The sequence below is a fragment of the Drosophila ficusphila genome, unplaced genomic scaffold (genome assembly GCF_018152265.1).
Source record: "Drosophila ficusphila isolate 14025-0441.05 unplaced genomic scaffold, ASM1815226v1 contig_412, whole genome shotgun sequence".
Taxonomy (NCBI): domain Eukaryota; kingdom Metazoa; phylum Arthropoda; class Insecta; order Diptera; family Drosophilidae; genus Drosophila; species Drosophila ficusphila.
Genome location: NW_025064326.1, coordinates 4,533,223 through 4,556,466, shown reverse-complemented (window position 1 = coordinate 4,556,466; position 23,244 = coordinate 4,533,223). Strand labels below are relative to the sequence as shown.

The following is a 23,244-nucleotide window of genomic DNA, read 5'->3' as shown; positions in this document are numbered from 1 at the left end:
GAGCTGCGAGCCCGCCCCAACTGATCCATGAAAGTCAACCGAGCGCGTCGCATCCATCCAGTGCCAAGCCACGTCCCCAACTGCCAGCACACTGAGAAAAAAGTGTCTCTTAAATAAAAGATTAAATACAGAATATTTTGAAAAGATACCACTTATGTTACTGAAGAAGAAAGGAATGTAGCTTCGGCAAGCCGAAGTCATTACAAATGTCAAGCAAATTGCATTAAGGCAAAAAAACATTGAAGCTATGACGATTTTTCTATATTTTTACCGATTTTTTCTAATTACCAAAAAATGGGTTGGCTGAAAATTGATTAAAATTCACTAACTCTAAGTCAATAACTTTTCTAGATTTAATCAGAATGGCATACCTCTAAAAGTTTGTATTTTAATCCTATATCGAACTGCACCATTAGTTAATTTTTTATTTTTTGGCCAAATTTTTTTCAGTTTTTTTGATGCAAAATTTTCCATGTTTTCCGATGTTTTTGAAATGAGATGTTTCTCCATCGTATTGGTATTTTTCGCAGTGCACTTCCACGAGTTCTACTTGGCCGACCAGTGCGACGTCAGCAGCGAAGTATTTCTTTGTTGTTGTTATGCTTTTCAAATTCCTTTGTGGCATTAAATGTAATGAAAAGAGCTCTGGAAAATGCCCAAGAGAAGGAGACTGAGAAGGAGAACAGACTCGTCGTCATAATTATAATGGCTGGTCGACATGAAAGCAAGAGTGTGGTGCAACCAAGAGCGGTTTCGATCTGGAGATGCATGGTGGTTGGATTATGCCAGTGGCACCATCAGATTCGCCAAATGCCTCGGAGGGCTGAGCTTCCAGAGCTTTGCCCCTTTTAATCCGTCCGAAAGCGATAAAGTGTGCCCTCATAATTGCTAATTAACAGGCAATTCCACTTTAATTATGAACGTAGAACAACTTATAATTGCTACTTTTATGGTTTTTCGTTTATTTAGTGATTTATGGTAATATCTTTAAAATTTGATGCGGGCAAAGTTTATTATTCAAAAGAAAGTGCTTGTGACAAGGTCTTTAAATACTTAATATTCCCCTTACTTCGATTTCACAGTTCTAAAGATATTTTTAATTCCTATTTCTCTGGCCTTTGCAATTTTCCCTGCCTGAGTTCCAGCATTTGCATTTGTAATTGAGTTGTCAGGGGGATTCTCTGCGCCCTTGATTGATTTGCGAAAGGTCTCCCCCAAATCAGCTTAGAATTTACCACCAGCTCATGGTGTTTAATGGGGCTCTGGGAATCTGAGGGACACCTCACCTTACACCGAGTTACATAAGTCAATTCCCACGCTGCTCCCAGAATATCACTCGTTCTAGCCGCCCTTCTTTTGGATCCCTCGCAGATCTTCGTATTGTATTGTATAAATTGTATAAATCGGCTACTGGTATTTTCATGTGTAAACAATGTTTTACCTAAGCCCCTTTGCCCTTCGAAACTACAAATCATGTTGGCCAGGCCTTTGGGGGCTAACCAAATGAGTTGTTGCCTTTGTATTCTCGTACCTTTGACTGGAACCCGGCTTCTGTTTCTGCCACTGTTTCTGCTGTTTCATCGTAATTATCAACTTGAAAAAGCGCTCATTACTCCTCCGAGGAAGAAGCTGAAAAGGGAAGGTGGCCAACCAATCATGGTTAGAAAGTGAAGATATATGTTTGGGTTACTCTTCTCCGCAAACAAGTTACCCGGATAAACAAAAAAGTGATTAAAGACTTCTTGCCGTCTCATCAGTGTGTGGTTTTCATTTTCAGCCGAAAACTTTGACTGTGGTCAGTGTGTGACAAAAATTATAACTCGATGTTTAGTGTTTAAAGAAGGCCAAACGAACCCTTATAATCCTGGCAGCCCTCAGTTCCCACAGTTGCAACCCTTCTCGGAAGCCCATAAATTTAAACAAGATCAGCGAGGCACTTGTCGCGCATAAATCAAAACTAATTTAATGGGCGAGTACAGTAAGCCTTAGATAAACATTTCAATTTGGCAAACCCCTAACCACCCTAACCACCAGAAAATATAGATCACATCTTGATAATCCTGGTTTTCACTTTAAAAAATCAATTGAAGCCCGCAGGCCTATAAATCAATGAAATAAAAAGCGAGGGAAATTGATTTCAAAGTCAGCTTGGCTCCCACGATGTGTCTTTCTAGATATTTTAATTAGGCAAAAGGAAGCACAAGGCCGGTTAGCGGTTGCTCTGGAAAGTCCCCTGGGACAGGAAACGCTTGGTCAACTAAAAAGAGTGAAACACCCAAATGGAATGACAAGCTGGCGGGAAAGGACATACAAATATGGGTAGTTGGTCGTCACGTGCGCTTTTAATTGATTTTTGGCCGGGCGATTTGCATGGGAACCATTTGATTCCGTTTCTGAGAAAGACCAAGCCCGCTAATTAACCAGGGAGCGACAACAAATATTGTGTTAATAACCATAAATTGAGGCCTGGCCGAACCTTAACCCCTTCGTGCCACTCGATTTGCATAGCTCTGCGAAACGAGAACCGAAAACCGCCCCATTGTCTCCCGATCTTCGAGAAATACCTGATGGGCAGCCGAGCGGAAACCAGAACTCAGGGGATACACCTCAATGTAAATACGAAATTTATTTATTTTCGTTTAGTTGCACGCGTTAATTTATGCCAGTCTCGGCTTCTCGACGAGGCAACCACATCCGAAAATTATACAATAAAATGTAAAATAAACTCGCAGTTCTGATTGCCAATGGATATTTATACGAGCAGCTGGACGGCCATCGAAACCACAAGAAAGTGCAGAGTCCCCCGATGAACCTTGTCAATCTGCCAGGGAAAATCAGACACATCCACATCCACGAAGACATTTATCGGAGGAGTGACCGACTGAGTGACTGACTGACTGACAAACAGACACTCCAGTCCAAAACGGAAGCAGTTAAGCTTTGAATAATTTATGAAAAATCACCAAGGCTTGCGAGGTGCAAAACTGGCATATCAATTTGGCAAGAGGGAATAAGAATTGGACAAGGGAAATAACTTGATTTTGACACTTTTTATTTGCTTTTTTAAAGGAGCATAAAAGGGGAATAAAAAAAGGGAGATATTTTAAATAAATTGGTAAAATGTAATCAAGTAAGTATTTGTTAATAAACAGTAAGGAAGCCACCACATTAATCACTTCCATTATAATTAATATGCCACTGACAATTTCTCAGGTACAGTGAGCCCCCAAATAAGGAGTTGGGGGACTTTGTGGTGTGGCCACTTCCTAATTTGGTTCCGCTATTTGTTGTCGCATACTCTTTTTTCCCCTCGTATATTTATTATTTAATTTTCTTGGCTGTTTGGTGTAGAATGCCAAGTGTCAAAATCGTTTGTATGCCAAATGCAAATCATTTTGAGGGAAATAGAAGGCGGCACCCATCACAATAAACGGAGGAGTATCTAAGAACTAAAAACAGTAAAAGTAAATGAAATTGAGCCATAACGGATGTTGGATCCACACCGTCCAATTTGGGATGGCCACTTCCTTTTGGGAGCGGTGTGACCGCCACTTGACCTTCATGCCAAAATATTTTTGATATTCCCGCTCCCGCTGGCTTTCTATTTCGAAGCTAATCTGCATAAGTCTGCGCAATTAACAAGCCGAGCAGGAACAGCACACAGTTTATGTCGAGCTAAGCACTAAATTAGCCGCTTAGCCTGGGAATCGCTGGAGGAAAGACGCCGGCGTGGAATAGAAGAATGCTCGCATACCAGAGCCTCCACTTCCGCCTGTCTTCGGAGATGGGAAAGAATGCGACCGGCGTGGAATTCGGATTTACCCGGCCTGCTGAATGGCTGGGAATGGGTTGACAGAGCCGCCAGCGAAGTGGGTTACGTATTCCGCACCTGTGGGTGAAGTCGATGGGCCACGATGAATCCGGTGGCTCCAAAGGGAATGGAATTCCAAGCGAAAACTAGAGAAATATCTGATTATAAATAGTCAAGGAGCTATCTGAAATAGGGCACTCTCACAAAAATATTTTAACACTTAAAGTACCCCATTAATATAAGCAACAACAGTCATGACATCATACTATTAGGTTAATAGCTTCTTTGTAATTGCATTATTAACAATTTATAAAAGGAAATAACAAATGAGTACAAATTAAAAGCTCATCATCTTTTGGCAAATTGCGCATTCCAGCCGTATGCAAATTCCAGCTTCTCCCCCGTTAATTAGCAACTTGGCTGCTCACTCATATAGCCTGGCCTATTACTCGACCGAGTCCACAGATATGGCTCAATACACCAATGCACTTTGTTTACCTACACAGGCAATGAACTCTGTGTCGCTCCGAACAAAAGACTTAGGCAACGAACTCGGACGAGTTGGGGGGCGATGTAGTAATGTGGAATGCCAAAACAGGTTTGGCCAAACGATAAACGCAATGCCATAGAGCGGAGCCAGTGCAATGGATTTGAAGACTTCTACGCAGTGGCGAATCCCCCTCCCCACCACCTCCACCTCCCCCTTCACTTCACCCACCCATTAACAAAGATCCCAGAGCGCGGCAGGTTCCCAATCCCAATGTTCGATACTGCTCCTTTTTCCCAGGCCTCGACAGGCGCAAACGTGTTCGCAGACTCGGGTGAGTCATCTCCTGGAGTTGGTGGTGCCAGGCACAGAGATTCTGATTCTGAGCTGCCCAGGTAGGAGAATTTCACCAGTTTCTGCATGTCTGGGATCAGTAGTTATTGGGTATTAATTCGATTTGGCGGATTTCATTTGGGTCTGTCTTTGTTCTTTATTTGCAACTTAACTTAAAAGGTTCAATAGATTGTCAGCATGTTTGGGCTTAAGATAAATATTGGCAGACTCGTTGGAAACCATTTCTACAAATATATATTACTTCTGCTTTATAGCAATTTGTACTATTTGTGATTTAATTTTTTGGCGAAATTAGAATACAACATTTATGTTAATTAAATTACCTGACTGACTTTAATGCCTACATCTTCTTTTGAGCCACTTCCTATAAGGCACATGTAGTCAGCGACTCCCTGAGGTTAATTAGACTGTTTGTTTTATTCAGATCGCGATACGCACACTCGCATCGCCGACCTTCTGCTGCCAAACCCCTCGACTTGTCAAAAATCCCACATACTCGGCGACTAAAATATTTCACAACATTGTTCAAGTGCCAGATTCTTAGCCTCTTTTGTCGCAATGTAAATTAAGAACACAGCCGCAGACCATTTATGGTCCGGCCTGGCCCAAGCCCGTAAATCGAGCTGAGCCAGCAGCACAAACAGGTTTGCAATTAAACAACTAAAAAAGAATTATTAAGCAAAATGAGTCTGAAATTAATTATTTATGCGCCCAAGATAGCACAATGCCAGTCAGCGAGGCCCCCACTTTGGTGGAGATCCGAGTAAAGTGGGCGTCTCTTTTGCTTCCAAGAACTAGGCACCATAACTTGCGCCTTGCGGAGTTCTGGCTGTAAAAATAAAAAAAAACAGTCGGAGTTCACAGTTCAGTGATCACTCCCCCAGAAAGGCAACGCGTGCCAACTGGGCAGCTGCAGGCGCTGTACCACTCAAGTCACTCCATAAGTCCAGAATACAAAAAGTGGATATAGTATTAAAACACAGACACCCTGATCGTCATACACGAGTTCACAGCTCCACCGGCCCGCATAAATTAGAGTCGCGATCAGGAGCAATAGCATATAGTAGCTATCTAGCTGAAAGTGCGACCCTGCTGCACTCTGCTGAATTATTACCGCCTGCTGTCGAGCATGACATTTGTTGAAAATTGCCCAAAATACCTGTAAACTACCCGAACAACCAACCGGCAGCCAGTCTAGCCTGAAATGAGCTTTACTCGCCCAGCCAAACAGCACAACAAATTTTCAATAACAATTAATGGCAAGCAGAATCAAGCAATTGTAATGTCATCTGTGTAGTAGAGCCAGATGGAAGGCGGTGGCAACTCAAAGGTGCTGTCCTCCTCGTCAATCAGTCCGTTTTCATCCAGGGTGCCATTCAGATCCAGAACACTACAGCTTATGCCCTAGTTGGAAATTAAGAAATATAAGAAATATTAAAAACTTTATAGCCAAATTATTTCAGGTTTTCAAGATGTAAAAATTAAATGGTGTATTAATTTATTTATCTTTTCGTTTCATTTCTATTGATCAGTATATAGAAATTCCCCAACTTGTTTTTAATAGCTTGTAATATTTTTAATTTGTAGATTATAACTTACCCCATTCGAGAACTTCCGCCACTCGTAACTTCCTGCATGGTGGTTGTATCTTTGCTTGTACTTCTGCTGGATATCGTAGATACTATCCTCATTGCAAACGGTCATGTATTGCGTTTGTGCAGTGAGCGTATTTAATATCCTTATTAGCCTAGGACGCTTTGTGACCCTGCCGATGTGGTAGAAAGGATCCTGGCTCCACATGGCTCCCGGCGTTTTGGAGAACTCCGAGATGGCAACCTCCAAAATGGGAGGAAAAAGGACTCGTGGTCTTCCAGTACTTGGGGATATTTCCGTTCGAGGCTCTCCGTTCTCGTGGAAAAAGTGGGTCAGGTCCTTGCCAGCATGGGCCACCAGATAGTCCAGGGTCTACAAAAACTATTTAAATAATTATTAGTTACGATAAAAGAACCGATTTTACCCACGCGATTCCAGTGATCCAAGCGATCCTTCAACATGGGCGTCAAATCGAAGATATTCGTGTGTATAATCACCCAGCAGTCGTCCTTCTTATTATGCGACACCACCTCATCCTTGAGATAGTAACGCATTTTATTAATCGGCTGCTCCATTTCACAGATTTACACGGAAACAAAACGGAATGAAGTGTAATTTGATTTTCTCGACAAAACTGTCGCCTCTTGACTCGTCCCATTAATTTTGAGTTTTCCAGCAGTGCCGACTGATCGTCATTACTTTCCGAGGGAGCGGGTCTTATCGCCAGACTTGAATCTATGCGCCTCCGGCCGGCGGACCAATTAATTCCAGCTGCCACAGAGCCCAAGTTTTCATTCCTGGTCGACTTTTCGGGATGCCATTGCATAATTAGCCGCCAATTGTCAAGTCGTCGGCGACGCTCGTTCTTGGCCCATCAATCGTTTGCCATAAATAGGAAAAATTAGATTAATGACTGGTGGCATTTTTGGTCTAACCTCCGAGGTTGCACTCACTCGGAAGACATTCCAATTGATGGGAACTCTGTCAGCGGAGATCGCGGAGCACTGCACTTTGAAATATTCCCCTCCAGTTATTTTCGAGAACATTCAGCTTTTTCAAGTGAATGGGAAGCGTTCTTAATGGCTTGATAGGTTGATTAATTTGTTAGGATTTCTTGTTTGTTTTTAAAACTTTTGATTGGAATAAAATGTAGACTTAACATTAAACTAAGTTGTGGATTAGAAAACTCTCATTCAGGTTCATGTATCTTTCAGCAGCTGTTGGAAAGGGGTTCCAGTTGTTTTGAATTCAAAACTAAACCAATAAAACCCTTTTCATTCGAGTGGTTTCGGTTTCCTTTGCGTTCTGAGGCTGAACTTTGAACCCAGCAGCCGGACTCCAGGTTACCCAAAGGTAACTAATGGACACACGTGATAAAATCAACTTCCGCAGGATTACAAAGCCATCGACCTGGAGGTCATTTAGTCCAAGGCGCACAGTTCACAGCTGCCACTTTCCGTCGCGCATGCGCAGACATAGAATTCGAGGGATTTGCCATGGCAACTCCCAGTTTGGTCAAACAAAAGGGGAACATACTAATAAATAATAAAGTGCAGGGGAAAGGGGTGGCTGCCTAGAAAAGGATAATGTGGCAGGGTGCCTCGAGTGGCATCTCATATTGCAATTATAGGGCATAGTGCTAAAAGGATTTACCGATGCTCGGTGTTTACTTTAATTGCTCGCCACGCGTCGCTCTAAGTGGTTTTTAATATTTGCTTATTCGGTTGCAGGTCGGCAGACTGCGTGATTGTAGCAGCTGTTGGCGGAGAGCCACAGACGCCATCCGTTGGCAATTACTCGGGATTGGGATTGGCATTGTGATCCGCCTCGTCCCGAGAAAGCTGCATCCTTTTTGCAAATGCCAGACGAGCAGCAGAAATGGCAACAGCAGGACTCGCAATAATAGCCGCAGACATGGCAATTAATCACGCAAGCCACAACATTGTGTGATATAAGGGAAGGCAGACAAAGAATTGATCGATGACTCGAAAAAAAGAGAACAGAAAACTATTTAGGTTCAAAGAAAATGCCAGCAATATCAATACCAGAATATAGAGTAAAACTTTACTCCAAGTTCAGTCACATGTAACACCCCGCATGAAAAGTAAAAAAAACGAGAAACAAATTGTTGACAAAAGTGGCCCACAAAAAGGGATACTAAGAGTATAAATATCCTGGACCTGAAAACCAGCTGCCAACGCGGTGGTAACCCAAGGGAAAACAGGGCTTGGCAGTGGGTTGAATTGGTAATCAACATTCTCTTAACTCATTTGCATGGGCGGAAAGTGGAAAGTGGAAGTTGAGCGAGGGTGCGAGTCCTGCTAATTGCTTCCAAGTCAACTGTGAAGCTGCACATATGTCGTCGGCAGGACAATAGTTCTAGGATGATTTTCCCATTTCCAATTGTTTGCTCTTCGCCTGGTTTTGATTTAGTGGGATGGCAACAGCTGGTGGTTGGCCATTTGACACGCCACTGATCTTTGGCCAAGGAGTTGCTGGTGCAGCTGCAGCTGGCATTCGGGTCTTGGGTCTTGGATTTTGGGTCAAGAATGCGTGTGGCAGGCACAAGCGAGGGGCACAATGCAGGCGAGGCAAACAATCCACCGAAGCTGGCAGTGCTGCGGGTAAGAAACAACCCCATTCGGGTCCCAACCCCTACGCACCACCGAACCCCCGTTGAACCACGTGCGTCACGCGCAGACGCAACCGCTGACACGTAAAAAAAATATGAATTTTAAGTTATGCAGGATTATGTGTGTTTCTATTATTAATTCAACAAATATTGTGTACATTTGATAATATTAAATTTGTATAGAAGCAACAGAAAATTATTTAATATTTTATTTAACAACCCTAAAAAACCAATTATGGTTATAAACTATTAATGTTTTTTTTGGTTTAGACATTGTATTTTACATACGAGTATACAAAACAATTCTTGGACTGAAGCTTTCAACAAAATAAACATACATTTCTTCAAGCCCTACTGTTTATGATATTATTTCTTGCAAGTTATTTTTATTAAGCCTTATTTTTTTCTGTGTACCCTTTTAGGAACTGCTAATGGGACTCAATCTCCGGATCCTCAATCTCCAACCCCGTTTCAATTCAGAGGCCCCGTTACGATTCGAACAATGGCGCATGCTTTCGAGAACCCATTGAGTGCGTTGTGAAAATAAATAAAAACTAGCAGAAAATACTTTGTTAATGTAAATGACAGGAAGTGTGCACTTGAGTGCCAGCATCGTCGGCGTCCCCCAGAGGCTGCAATTAAATAAAAAACCGAGCGACACAAAGCACTCTTGCCACAATGGCAAGTTTAGCGGAAAAAGTGCGACAAAAACTGCTGCAGCTGCAGATACATTTGTAATTTCAGCTTTTTTCCTCCTCCTAATCATTCGAATTGCAATTGCATGGCAATTGTAATCTGGACCGAGCACTGTGCGTAGGCAAACGAGTTGGCCAATTGCGGGTCCGACTTTTAGATGTAATTCCGATTGCCTTGACACATAGACAAAGTGCGGCGCCAATTTAAATACTTTGATTAACCGAGAGCTGGCATGCTATTTTCAAACTCATTGAATATTCGAAAAGGTGGGCTCAAAGAATTTTCTGTGAATAATAAAGGGGACTTTTCAGCACCTTAAATAATATCGACAATTGTGATTAATCAAGTGAATGGTTGAAGTTTAATTAAACATCTTTTATGATACAACCACTTTCCAAATTTTATTTCCAAGTTTTTATTTTATAATTATTTAAAAATAATAAAACGATTCAAAATATAAAATGGAATCATCGCCTTAGAGTTTGATTCATCACGCTTATGGGCCTTCAAGAAGCATATCAATGTACACCATAATCCAATTATAAAAACTTCCAGTTTAATCTGCAGCTATTGTTCACAATTCGTTGTTCAGCCAGACACACTCGATTCTTCAAAGAGTGGTACCTCCACGAAGGTTTCTTCCAAACAATTAAACACCACCACAGGGTGGCTTCATTATAGTTAACACCCCGCGCAGACTCTTCAGAACTCAACAGCTGACGGTCTGTATCTCTGTTTCTATCTCCATGAGTTCCCGGGAATCATCAAAATTATTGTATAAACATGCAACTAATTAAAAAGTGTGCCGTAATTCATTAGAAGGCTAGATACAATCGGGCAGATCCGCTGTGATAAAGTACGTGTGGCTGACCAACTGTTATTATCTTTGAAGAGGGAGGATCTGACTCTCTACCAGTTGCTTAGGGGCGTTATTTCTGTCAGGATACGAGGGTTGCATCACAGATCGCATCCCACACAACTGTTCCTAGTTTGCCATTCGATTTGAGACGACGCGCCTGCGCAAATAGATTTATTCAATAAATTAAATTGCCAACATATGCGAACAATAGAGTTGAGCAGTTAGAATCGTTTGGCTTAAGTTTCTAGCATGTGGACCGACATCTGTTGGTAGATTGATAGTTTCAGGTGGAAGCATTCCCACGAAGATATTAAAACTTTTTATAATACATTTTTATCACAACTCAAGTAACTCAAAACTAGAATTCATTTTTCATAAGCTATAAAATGAGCAATCTTGTTCCTGCATAAATCTGCTTAAGTAATGCTACAAAATATTCAGCTTATTTAGCCATTCCAGCCTCGTTTGCTAACATTGCTCCCTTACACCGTTTCCAATTAATTCCGTCGTAATTGAATCCATTGTTCCGCAGGTCACCTCGGATTTCCGCAGCACCGCAGTTCGTTCGGCATTAGCCCCAAAGCCCCAAAGTGTGTCCCAAGTAATTAGTGCTCGACACATTAGCTAAATCTGCAGGCAGCCCATGGCTAAGGCCTGTTAGCCCGACTAAAATTGCATTATGATTAGACACTATTTTATGGAAGGGAACGCGGAGGCGGTTTGTCTCGGAGTGGCATGCAACATGCAGTTAGATTTGCCTCTCGCATCGCATGTCGGAATGCAGTTGGGGGTGGTGGGCCGAGCCCAGGTCTAGGCCCAGTTAACAGTTAGTTGTTGCCAGTTGGTTTTGCCAGTTGCCAGTTACCAAGCCAAGCAGACAAATGGCGGCAAAGTTAAGAGGCAGCCAACGACTCGGCTCATCATCGTTGCGACATTGCAAGGTCGCTTCTGCCGCAGCTCCCCAAACTTCCTGCCATTCATGCCGGCTAATTGCAAGCATTGTGAATGCTCTTGAGCACTGAGAAAAATATATGAAAAATTTACTAGATCATAAAACAAGTATTTTACAATAACTAATTGGACTCAAGGCACAATCATTTTCTTGGAATTTGTGATAAATATATTTGTAACTTTATTTCTGCATATATCTTACAATATTTTCTTGGATATTTTTTTCTGTGTAGTTATTGTTACTGACGATGTTCCGGTTGTACTTGCAACTGCTGTTGCCTTCAAGCAAAATTCCTTTTTGGCGTTTCACATTGTTGTCGAGCAGTTGGCATATTTTATAATCGCCGCAGTGCATCCGCAACCAGTTCGCCCCCGTTTCCCCTTTTTAAGTCCATCACTTCCTTCGTCGTCTTTTTGGGCAATTTAATTAAACTTTTCGCCCGCTTAGTTAATATGATTACCGTTATTGCTCCCCGGCGGTTCTCACTCCGCTGGAGCTTGGATCTGGAAACCAGAATTCTTCTGAGGCGGCTCAACCGCTTTTGATGATCGCGCCCTGCTCTGTAAATATTTTTATTGATATTTATTGAATTTCGCTGCTCTTGGGGTGCTTAAAACAAGTGCCAATTTGAGGTAGTTTATTTTGGGACCAAGTTAAGTATATTAACAGCTCTTATTTGAATTGCTATCTGCAATAAGTTCTGTAAAAAAATAAAATATAAATTGCAGACTAACAAATATATATAAGTTTAAGTTTATTATTTGCTTTTCAAGGCTAGTAATGAGCACGTTTCAAGCATTTTACACAGACATTTTTGACGCCTCGCTGTCTGCAAAGATCGAAAGGAAAACACAGTGGAATAATCTCCCACCAGCTGGTTGGCTAACCAAAAACAAACACCGATTGCAACATTTGTTTGAAATGCCAAAAATGGAGAGGGGATAAACAAAAAACACTCGCACATCGCAGACTAAACAAAGCAAATTTAACCAAATGATTTTTTTTCCAACTCACAGCAGTTTGAGCACGCGCCAAATGGTTTAGCGAACTCAATGATGATTTTAGCACCTAAACCCCTTACACTTTACTTCGCATCCAGACACGCGAGTGTGCCAAATATAGTTTGTCGGGGTTACGTTATGGACCAGATGGTGCTATTGGCATTATTTCATTTCAACAGCCAATGCGGTAATGGGAGACGAGGTTATAATTGATGATGAAGAAGTTTGCTTACCCTTTATCAAGTTAAGGAATTTTTAAATACCTAAGTTTTGAAGACTTACTGACAGGTGCCCAAATTTCTTTTCTTGAGTGCACAACTTTGCTAATTTTTAACCGTTCATCTCTTAAATTTCTCAATTATATTCTTAAACCCATTTCAAGGTAAAATATTATTGAGTTTCCGAGCCCCATAAAACAGTTTAAGTATTGCTTTAAGTCCTCCCACATAATTCTTTTATTTCGAATCTAATCCCATCATCGCTCGTCCCAATAAACGATTCTATTATTTCGCTAAATTTATGCGAGGGCCCGCTTTTTTATTCATCAAATTTTATGTTTATGCGCGTGTTTATGTCAGGCCTTTTTTGTTTGCCACATTAATGAGATTTTTAATGTTCGACCAAATTTGGTGGCGACTCGAAGGCTTTTTTGCCAGCTCGTAAAACGCCGCCTATTGCTTTATGGCCGGGCCGAAACTATTACAAGCCGCTCGACGACACCGGGAAAAGCACAGGTCGGGAAATGGCGGGGAAAAGCTCACACAAATCGCTTGCCAAATGGATCGACGTCAGCCAGCAGCTTCCCATCGATAATTTACGTGTGCCCGTGTTCGTCTGTGTTTGCCATCCACATATGAAAAGCGAATTTTCTCTGGCCGAGCGCGCGCGCAAAAAAAAAGAGAAAAACAAAAAGTAAACGAAATCGTCGGAAAATTCGATGTTCGGGGTTGAGTGTGTGTTTGGTTTTTCTTTGGTCAAGTTTTCCTGCTGCTGGCTGCTGGTTGCCTGCTACAAATATCGGAAAATTCCTTTGAGGATTTGCCACAAAGGCGGAAAAGCCGCTGCGGCAAACCTTTGATGATTCTCCACACATATCTCTATCTCTCTCTCTCCCTGTCTCTTTTTCCCCTCGCATTTTCCGATAGTGTGACATCCAGTTGCAACCCCCTCAAGAAACCACCCCTCGCCATCGGCGATGGCGGTGGAAAATGTGAAAATGTTTTATGGCCGCTCGATAGCTCGCTCTCTCTCACTCCGCTTTTCCGCTTTTCTCCTCATCTGCTCGAGTGTGTCGTCTGCGTCTGCTGCTGCCGCCGCTGCTGCTTCTTCTTCCACGTACTTAATACTTTTTGACTTTTTGGAGGAAAAGCATTTCCCGGGGCGAATGTGTGTGCGAGAGTGAGAGTGGCGCAGAATGTGGATGTGGCTGTGGATGTCGATGTGAGTGCTCCTAAGCGGTTTTCCCAGCTGCCTCCGTTTTTGCTCCTGCTTCTGTTTCTGTTTCTGCTGCTGCTCGCCAGCCGTTCCTGTTCGCCTGCTACGTAATTCGCGTAATTTATTCAATTTTGAGAATTAATTTAATTTTTCAATTCACACACGTGACTTTTCCGGTATTTGGTACTATTGAAGCGTTTTTCGGCATAAATTTTAAAGTAAAATAATGTTAAATTGGTTTAGAAGCTTTTCCTGATTGTAGCTGTTGTTAGAAATGGATATTTTTAATTCTGAACAGATCAAACCTGAAGAAATCTTGAAATCTGGATCAGTAAATTAACCCCTTGAATACAAAAACTTCAGAGGGAAATTTGCATACTTGCTTTTTCTGAAAAGAAATATTTGAAGAATGCTCTCTTGAACCTACAATCTTGCAAACAGGTATACCAAATAGGCAAATTTTATGTTTCTATTAAAAATTGGAACAAATAATTTTAATTTTTTATCTAGATACAGGCAATACTTAATGCCCAGAAATTTAGGTAATTGCAACACCTTCTTTTCGGATTCCAACTGTAATTTTTTTTGTATGTGAGACATCTAGATTTGGTTTGTAAAAGCGTTAAACGCCACCTTTGCTACAATTTTGTTAGTTGATTGCGGGCGGGCGAATTGATTTCCTTTCTTTAGATATCGAATTAGTTGTATACTAGCTTTTATCTCTTTATATTATATTTTTAATTATTTTTTCAGATTTTTATGAAATTTTGAACCTATTGTCTTTATTGTTTGTAAGGAAATACAACATTTTTACTTAAACCAATAAGGATTTCTCAATTCGCCGTATCTGTAAAATTGTGTAAAATACTTTTCAAGCCTGTAGAAGTTGTGTAGATCATCATGTAAAATATCTGTAGAGTTGCTTAATTGTATATACAAACTTTTTTCAGAGGGAAAATTGGCATCACTGGAAAATAATTCGAAAGATATTAACAAACTTTATAGTTTTGATTTAAGCTAGTATCTCAAAATAAGAAAAATTTGTAGTAAATATGTCTGAACCGTTGATTTATACATATAACTTGTATTATTTTTGGCAGGTTACTAAAACTTATTGCCTTATTGGCTCTCTTTAGTAATGGTCTGCAAGTAATAAATGTCCAATATGAAATGGCTTTAACCCGCTGGTCACCGATGGTCTTAAAAGTTAGCAGGCAAAACGTAAAAAAATATCTACTAAAAGTGTGAAACTATTTTTAAGTTTCTATAAACTAGGTAAAAATTTTGAGAAGGAAAAAAAATATTTTAAAGATACATCTTTGAATTTTGTAAAAAATGTATCATTACGAAGGCTTCATGAGCAAAGGACCCATTCAGCTTTCTACTCACTGTTACCCATAAGTAAACAAACGAAGCCGAAATTCCCACACTGTCTGGCAGCGATCGGAAATGGGTTAAGAGTGCACTTTACGCTGCGGCCAAGTCAGGGCGGTCCACGTAATGGCTCTTAGATTGTTGTTTTCATTAAAAACCAACGGCTGCAAGCCAAACGGCCAGTGATTCCTGGCCTGGTGGTTGATTCGTCTGTGGTTGTGGAGGAGCAGGAGGAGGAGGAGGCTGTTCCCCTGGCTGTGGTGACCCCGACTCCTGCTCCTGCTCCCTGCTGCAGCGCCTGCTCCTGCGCCGCCTTCTGCTCCTGTTAATGTTAGGCAACGCCCAATTGCGCTGCAAGCGACAACAAAGGAAACGCCGCCTTTCGACCAGGCAACAAAAAACGGGAGGGAAGCGGATCTGGGATCTGGAATCGCGGGCATCGAGATCGAGGATCGGGGAACAAGGAACGGGAATCGGGGATGGAGGATCGGCAGGGGATAGGAGTCTATAATCTCGTTCGCTTAAGCGTCACGCATGCCACTCCCCTAAATTGATATGCCCGCCATGGCCAAACACCGGCAAACATCATCATCAGAGCGGAGGAAGTGGAAGTGGCATGGCGAGTGGCAATGGTTGTGGAAGTGGTAGAGGCGGCACTGGGCACTGCTGTTGGTATTGGTATTGGTAGTGGTGGCGGCGGCACAAGCGGAAAATCATCAAAGCGCTGTGCTACGGCGGCTTTTTTCACTTTTTTTCCTTTCATTGCGGCATTTCAAAGAAATGTTCCGACATTTCTACCAGGCGAACAGAAACGTCGACAGCCGGCGATGATGTGGTGTGCCAAAAAGTGAATGAAATCGAAAACTCAGCGCAAGAGCATACAGCACACGCACCACCGAACCACCGAACCACCTTTTATTTTGTTATTTACTTTGTTGTTGCTGTTATTTTTTGTTTTTTTTTCCCATTTTTCATTTGAGGCGTCGCGTCGCTGCCCTCAGAGTTGCCGGCATATAAAATTGGCTGTGACCCGATTAAATTCTATTCGCCGCTGGCCATTGTTCTCGGATGGTTTCACCAGTACATATTTCGGCGTTCTGCAATAGGGAAAATCGCAAAAGAAAAAAAAAGAGGGGTGGAACTCAGGCCGAAAAGACTCAAACATAACAAAATCGTGCTTCTAATGATTGTCTACTTTGGGGCAGTGTAGTTGTTCTAGGTCGGGATTCTCGGTCTTTTGGGGTAGGTTCTGCCGCCTGAAATGACTATTTAAATTTAAATTTGAATTTGGTTTTTTGTTTTTCACTTCACCACACAGGAATAAAACTATCATGTTTTGAGTTGCCTCATTCTAATTTTTTTTTTTTTTTGATTTTTAATGCTTTACACACATAGAATCATTGAATAAACATTTGAGTATGTATATAATGTTGCACATTTTAAGTGTGGTTAATTTGTGGTTATTTATTGAATATTTTTTTTAGCTTAGAAGCCGGGTCTCTTAAGTGAGACGAAAAAATCTCTCAGTGCATCGTTTTTAAACATTGTCTAAAAACCGCTTGCCTTTGCATTTTTAGTTGAATTTTTAGTCTCTGCTGAGATCGAATAACTTCAAAATGTAAAGCCAATTCTCTAATGAGACGAAAAAGTTTATCTTCCAGTGTAGTTTGAAAATATCTCTGATTTTTTTCTTGATTTCATCTTTCTCTGGTGGTTAATTTGAATTGTTGAGTATTTATATTTTCCATATTGTTTGTGTGGGTAAATTATGGTTATGTCAATATAATTATGTTTCAAGGAACAAACATTTTTTTGGTGTGCATATTTTCTTTAATCTCGAATGAAAAAATTTTATGAAAAAACCGCTTGCACTTTCTGTTTTTTTTTTTTTTTTTTTGCCTTTAATTTATTAATTTTTGTTGTCTCTGGGGTTGTTTTTAACAAGCTTTTTGTGTATTGAATATTTACGTTCAACATTTTAGTGTGTTTAGAGTGGTTAAATGTTGGTTATTTGATTAGGTATTGCAATTAGCTTAGCAGTAGCTTAGTGTCTTGTGATCAAAAATCTTTCTCCCAGTGCATTTGGCTTACAAAATGCGAAAAAGAAAAGTGCAAAGCCCATTACACTCTGATTATATTTTTTGGCGAATATTTACTTACTTCTTTCTCGGTTGAGATTGAAAATGCTTACCTAGTGGGTTTGTTATTTAACGCCAATGAACAATTTAAATGGAAAAGTGTATATGCTAAAATCGAATAGACGCTTTTGGGTGCACTGGGCTATTGACCCTACAAAGTCCCGCTTGGAAGCTTTGGGTGACTTGCCAAATTTGCTTTGTTCGAATTATAATCTAAAGACAACCATTTGCTGAAAGTAACAATTATATTGTGTAGGTGTATTCAGGCATACAAGTACCGCTTGTGTTCTGTTTGAAAGGGGAACGTGACTACTGGATGTCTCGGAAATCAGTTTTCGGAGAGGTGGGGCCATGCATCTAGCATAAGAATCTATAAGTATAATTAAATAAGTTGAAGTATATAATAAATAAAGGTGGATTAATGCGAAATCATGCGTGTTGAGAGGACTGAATGGGAAAGCGTGCATATGTGCTAAGTATGCTAGGTATGCTAGGTATGCTAGGTGTTCTATGGTTAGATTAACTCTATATTACTTCCGATAAGCAACTCTACAGATTAATGTAAGTTACAGTACCTTCGTGAACTGTTAAGTTGTGATTGGTGTTTCGTTACAGTGATGTTTTAGAGGGCCAACTTGCTGCAGGCAAGATGGTCTCTATGACAGGTAAGCTATTTTGGCGCCGAAGCCTTTAGTTTCTACAATCTTAGACACAGACAGTGAACACTGGGTATGGGGTACAGGGATAAAGGGTACAGGGGAAACGAAAAGTTCTGTGTTCCTTCGACAGGTTTTGTTTGCTTCGCTCGGCATCGTCTTACTTTTGCTAGTGGTTTTGTTGGTTTATATTACTGGTAAGCGGAGTTGTATTTAGGGTCTCTTTATTATCATTCGATTTTGTTGTATTATAATTGTAATCGTAATTATTACCGGATCATCATCATCTTCTTCATCTTCTCTTCTTCTTCTTCTGCCTGCTGTTTATCATCGAAAAGTGTTCGCATTTTTCAGTTTTTGGTATCGTTTAATTTACATTCATATAATTTACACATGCAGCAGAATATAATATGTTTTGTGATTTTTTTGTCAACTTGTATTTGTAGCGCATATTACACAATGGCGCGATACTTTAGATATAGGTATGCATATCCTTCCTCGTTCTTCATAAATTCAAATCGGTTAATAACATTTATATATATATATATTTATGTAGGTATACATGTTGCTATATAATGCTCATAAATAATTGTAGCATGTTTAATGTAAATATGTATGTTTAAAACACTTAAATTGCGTAGGTTAATTAGTTTTGCACAAAAAACCTTTAATAGGTATGCTCCATGTTCTTTTCTTCGAGTGTATCTTGTGTTCGGTGTATTTTATTTTTTGACTCATGTTCAGAAGTCCTTTAACTTGTTTGCTTTTATCAGTTTTAGTACATTTAGATATTAATGGCCTCAGCCAGCATAATTTTTTGCTGGTTTTTACCTTTTTTTTTGGTTTTCTTGTTTTTTTTCGTCATCTTTTGCTTAATAACACAAATCTTTGCCAAGTGGCTAAATAGATATATATTCTGGTTTGTAGCATATTGTATACACATCGATTTTATTTATGACTCACTTATCCGCTAAACGCCTCACTTAATCAGATACTTTGTTTTGGTTTTCCAAAAATGTATGAAAGCCTGCTCGTATTATATTCTTTTTAGTTAGCTTACTCCATAATTAATTGAATTTGACAGCAATAATTGCATTTTGCTTTGCATGCTGATCAATGCTTCAAATATTTCCCACGTTTTATTGGAGCCTGTATTGTGTTTTTGTATTTATTTGTATTTGTATATTATCGTCCGCGGTCACCAAACTCAATCCTTCAACAACAAAAAATCGAGAACGTTGAGATTTCAAGTTTGGCTTCCTGTCTGATAAGTTGGTTAGTTAGTGTTCGTCTTCTCAAGACCTCTTTATTTGCGGATCTGTCCCGCTCATTTGACCTTTAACCTTGGGGGAGGAGCTCAGGATCGAGCCGCACTGCGATCTGCGTTTGTTGAATCTCATTGTGTAGGCCTAAGTCTAAATTCCGTCCAATCGGTCAGCTCCAGTTTGCCGTTAGTATTTGTATCTGTATCTTGTATCTGTATCTGTCTGGGGTCGAAGTCAAGGTCAGGTTTAGCTGCTGGTCCGGTTAAGATGTGCGTATATACAGCCAGTTCTCGGGTCTCAAGTCTTGGGTCCTTGGGTCAGTCCTCATCTTGGTGGTCGGGTTATGTTGCTTTAGGAACTCAAACCATTTTGTATGCCTCGTTCTGGGTTCGTTGAGTCAGTAGGTCGGTCTATGGTAGGTCATATTCTCCTTATCTCCTCACTATTTTCCTCGATCCGATTGACCTGCCCCGTCGCAAGTTAAAAGCCAAATGAAGGCCAGCATCCTTTTGTCCACCTTCAGTTTTGTGGCAAACTACAGGTTAAATTCTGTCCTCGTGTGGTTCTCATTTAGATGTATTCTTCTTCTGCTTCCTCTTGCCTAATAAACAATAATTCAGATATAGGTTTTAGTTTTTGTATATCTATGTTACACCATCAAAGAAAATAGATTGGGGGACATGATGAAATGCTTGATTTTTGTGTAGCTAACCCTTCATATCGGGTACTTTGACACATTACATTTATATATTAATATATGTATATTTAATGGAAAAGTCCGTTAGACATTTATGCATTAGCTTTATAATTAGTTATATTATATTATATTATATGTAAGTTCCCTTCAGTTTTCTACGCATGGTTGTTGTTTCTTCCTCGTTAATCATTAACACTTTTTTTATGCATATGGTTATGTCGAAATATACATCAATAATTGCCTTTATATGCGATTGACTATAATACGATACATTACGTTGCTTGTTAGTACACTTATTTAATTTGTATTTTCGTCGAAGAACATTTGAATTGAAATTGTCGTAGTTGTATTTTAATAACTTTGAAAAAACGTTGCTTCAATTACTCGAAAAACAATCGAAAAACTCACTACTAAATATTTTGCTCTAAAACAATTAAGTTTAACTATTCTCATATTTTTGTTAATTTGCTTGTTTTTGTTTTTTCTACCACGTTAATAATTCTCCTCGTATTTTTCGCAAGCCCCAAGTTGTTGTTCGGACTTGCCACAGTTATTGTAATATTGATTTCTCATTTGCTTTTAGTTGTAGTGTAGTGTCGAACAAAGGAAATGTTAACAAATAAGAGTTGCGTCGAGATAATAATTCACGTTTTTGTTTTGTCGCTTAAAGTTAGCTGAAATGTATCTTATCTTTGTCGTCTTGGAATATTTCGAACTACGATAAATCATTTTCATTAGCTTAAGTTCAACTGCTACGTAAAACGGTTGGATATTATTTATTTGATATTTTTTTTTTGTAATATTTCTGTGCTAATTTGCAGCATTTGCACTTACGTCATCTTCAATCTGAGCGTATTTCGTTTGTATTTTTGGGTTTTTCTTATTTTTTTCTAATCGGGTGCCTTAATCGGTAATTGTATCTGATCACTGTAGCTTTGTCACTGTATCTTTGTGCTCGATCCTGGGGTGTTTAGTGTCCAGTGTGATGCGGTCTGTCGACGGCATATTACCGTGTGATTTATTAGATATATCTGCGTGGTCCGATTCCTGTTTGTCCGTTTGATTCGTTCAAGGTCGTGCCTGAGTGGAGTTCTGATCCCTGGAGATGTTCTTCCAGGCTGTTAAGGATGTAATTCTGGGGCCATTACATCCTTGTATTTTTTTTTGGTTTTTTCTGTTTCTTTTTTCTCTTGTGATGTTCGTAGCTTGCGTGTTGCACATACTGCTAACCGCACCGCAGCTCCCGCCCCTCCCCGTGACCCCCTCGGATCCCCCGGCTAACTCTAGCTGCCTCAAGTTGTTCGTGGGAGTACTATATAATAATACAGGTAATATTAATGCCGGCGGATCGATGGGCGGACAGGCGAAGGTGCTGCGGTGCCGTTCCTCTGACGATTACCTACTAATGCGGTAATATATATATTCGTATAATATGATATAATCAACTGCGAAGGGTAAAAGGTGTAGCCTATGTTAGGAGCGACTGATAACTGAACAATTTCTTGACTTCGCACACATACATATGGTCTGGTAAAACAATACTCGACTCGATCAAGTTCGAGTACGTGTTGTTGGTTGGCTAAGTAGATAATGACATTCACCATATTGTATATGAATAATATAATATAATATATGTATATTGTATACAAATATAATTTTAAACGTGACTATATCCTTGTATAATTAATTGTCATACACATCAATAGGTTGCTTCCTCACTAAACTTTCCCCTCCATGTTGTAAATAGAACTTTGTTGTTAGGTACAAATTTTGCATTCCTTCTCTGCGTTTTTTTGTTTTTCTCGTATATGTCTGTCTCTTGAATATGTATGTGTCTTTGAGTGGGCTTTTTCTTGCAGTGTAGATAGGTCTGAGTTGTAGTTTATCTCTGTGGTGTTAGTGTTCCTGTCTGCTGTTCTGTCTGGCTTGGCATATGTATACCGTTCAGCGATTGTTGTCGTTCGTTTGCTGGTTTTTTAAGCACATCGATTGGAGTTTAAGTCTAATGCCAACATCGATATCGATAAATGTACGAGTACGAGTAAGTAAAATGCCTCATAATTGAATTCAATGCTTAACAGCTAGACATGTATATAAGTATAAGTATGTATGTAAATATTTCTTGTATATCCATTAACACTCAGATACGCTATATGTAGGTATAATGTATATATCGTGCGTTTCTATAGTTGCTAGCGCCACACAATGCCGCGGGACCCGCATCCCCCGACTCGGACGCACTCCGTCACACGGGCTGGTGCAGATCGGGGCAGCGTGGCAAGTCCCGGAGGATCCAGAATCCATCCCCACGGCAATTGTGCTCGATGGCGCGGTGTAGACAAACGAATATGCGTAATAAATCCTTCCACTGACATTCTCGTGAAGCCTTTTTCGAACCTTCCAAGTGCTCACGCCAAATAATACCTTCGAACTGAATGCGATTTCCTAACTATAACGAACTAAGGAAAGACCCCCGAAACGCTGCAACAATCATTAACCTGATCCTAACCCATTCCGATCCGATCCAATACGATCTAATCCCGGATCGGAGTGGCTCACTTCTTCGCCTGCTTCGTCGGCTTGGCTGGCGTCCTCGGCTCCGCGGCCTTGGTGTCCTTGGCCTGCTTCGCCTGCTCCTCCCTCTCCCGCTCCTTCTCCTTTTTGGCCGCCTTGGAGCTGCTGGTGGGCACCTCCTCCTCGGCGGCCTCCTGCGCCTTGTCCTCCTTGAGCGGCTCCTTGGTTGCGGTGGTTGCTGTGGTGGTGTTGCTTCCGGTGTTGCCACCGCTAATCACGGGATCCTTGTCCAGCTCCCGCTTCTCGCCGGAGGTGTTCGCCGGCAGAGCCTTCAGGATGGCGTGCACCTCCTCGGCCACCGCCATCAGGACGAACTCGAACTGCTGCCGCGTGGCCACCACTCCCGCCCGCTGGTCGCGCAGGTGCTCCAAGGTGGCCGCGATGTCGATCTCCCGCGCTCCCTTGTTCATCCGCTCGAGGACCAGGTCCAACAGGATGTAGGCACCCGTTCTTCCGGCGCCGGCACTTCCGTGCACCACAATCGGGCAGGAGCGTCGTCCGCGGTACGATTTGTTCACCTTCCTGAGGAGCATAAAAAAAGTAACAAAATTAAATCATAAGATAAAAATATTTTTGCAATTTTGTCCATATTTTAAACTATTTTTGCAACAAAGTATAGTTGTGAAAAACAGAGAAGACAATCTATTTGATTGAATGCAATTTAATTGTAATTTAATTATTTTCTAATTGCTCTCAAATTAAATTTCATAAAAATGGGAAG

General features: G+C 40.7%; 2 protein-coding genes across 4 annotated transcripts in view; both read right to left on the bottom strand.

Annotated features, from left to right (window-relative positions):
* Positions 1-5,847: 5,847 nt before the first annotated feature.
* Positions 5,848-6,915, bottom strand: LOC108101260 (cytochrome b5 domain-containing protein 1). 2 transcript variants are annotated; one of them, XM_017205515.2, is made up of 3 exons: positions 6,674-6,915; positions 6,252-6,617; positions 5,848-6,056 (listed from the first exon to the last, which is right to left on the bottom strand). In XM_017205515.2, the coding sequence occupies exons 1-3, from the start codon at positions 6,818-6,820 to the stop codon at positions 5,922-5,924; spliced, it is 648 nt and encodes a 215-aa protein (XP_017061004.1). In that variant the 5' UTR covers positions 6,821-6,915; the 3' UTR covers positions 5,848-5,921. The 2 variants fall into 2 exon arrangements, with proteins under 2 accessions (XP_017061004.1, XP_017061005.1); XM_017205516.2 differs by having other exon boundaries at positions 6,670-6,783.
* Positions 6,916-16,527: 9,612 nt separating this feature from the next.
* Positions 16,528-23,244, bottom strand: part of LOC108101267 — a 46,614-nt gene continuing 39,897 nt past the window's right edge. For both annotated transcript variants that reach the window (XM_017205553.2, XM_017205554.2), the window contains one exon: positions 16,528-23,045. In XM_017205553.2, coding sequence (XP_017061042.1) covers positions 22,505-23,045 — 541 coding nt within the window. In that variant the 3' untranslated portion in view covers positions 16,528-22,504. The remainder of the gene's footprint in view (positions 23,046-23,244) is intronic.

Coding starts and splice junctions, on each gene's coding strand:
- LOC108101260 (XM_017205515.2), bottom strand. CDS start 6,820: ATGGAGCAGCCGATTAATAAAATGCGTTACTATCTCAAGGATGAGGTG. Junction 6,618..6,673: donor GCTTGGATCACTGGAATCGC/GTGGGTAAAATC, acceptor TAGTTTTTGTAG/ACCCTGGACTATCTGGTGGC. Junction 6,057..6,251: donor GGCGGAAGTTCTCGAATGGG/GTAAGTTATAAT, acceptor ATTTCCAACTAG/GGCATAAGCTGTAGTGTTCT.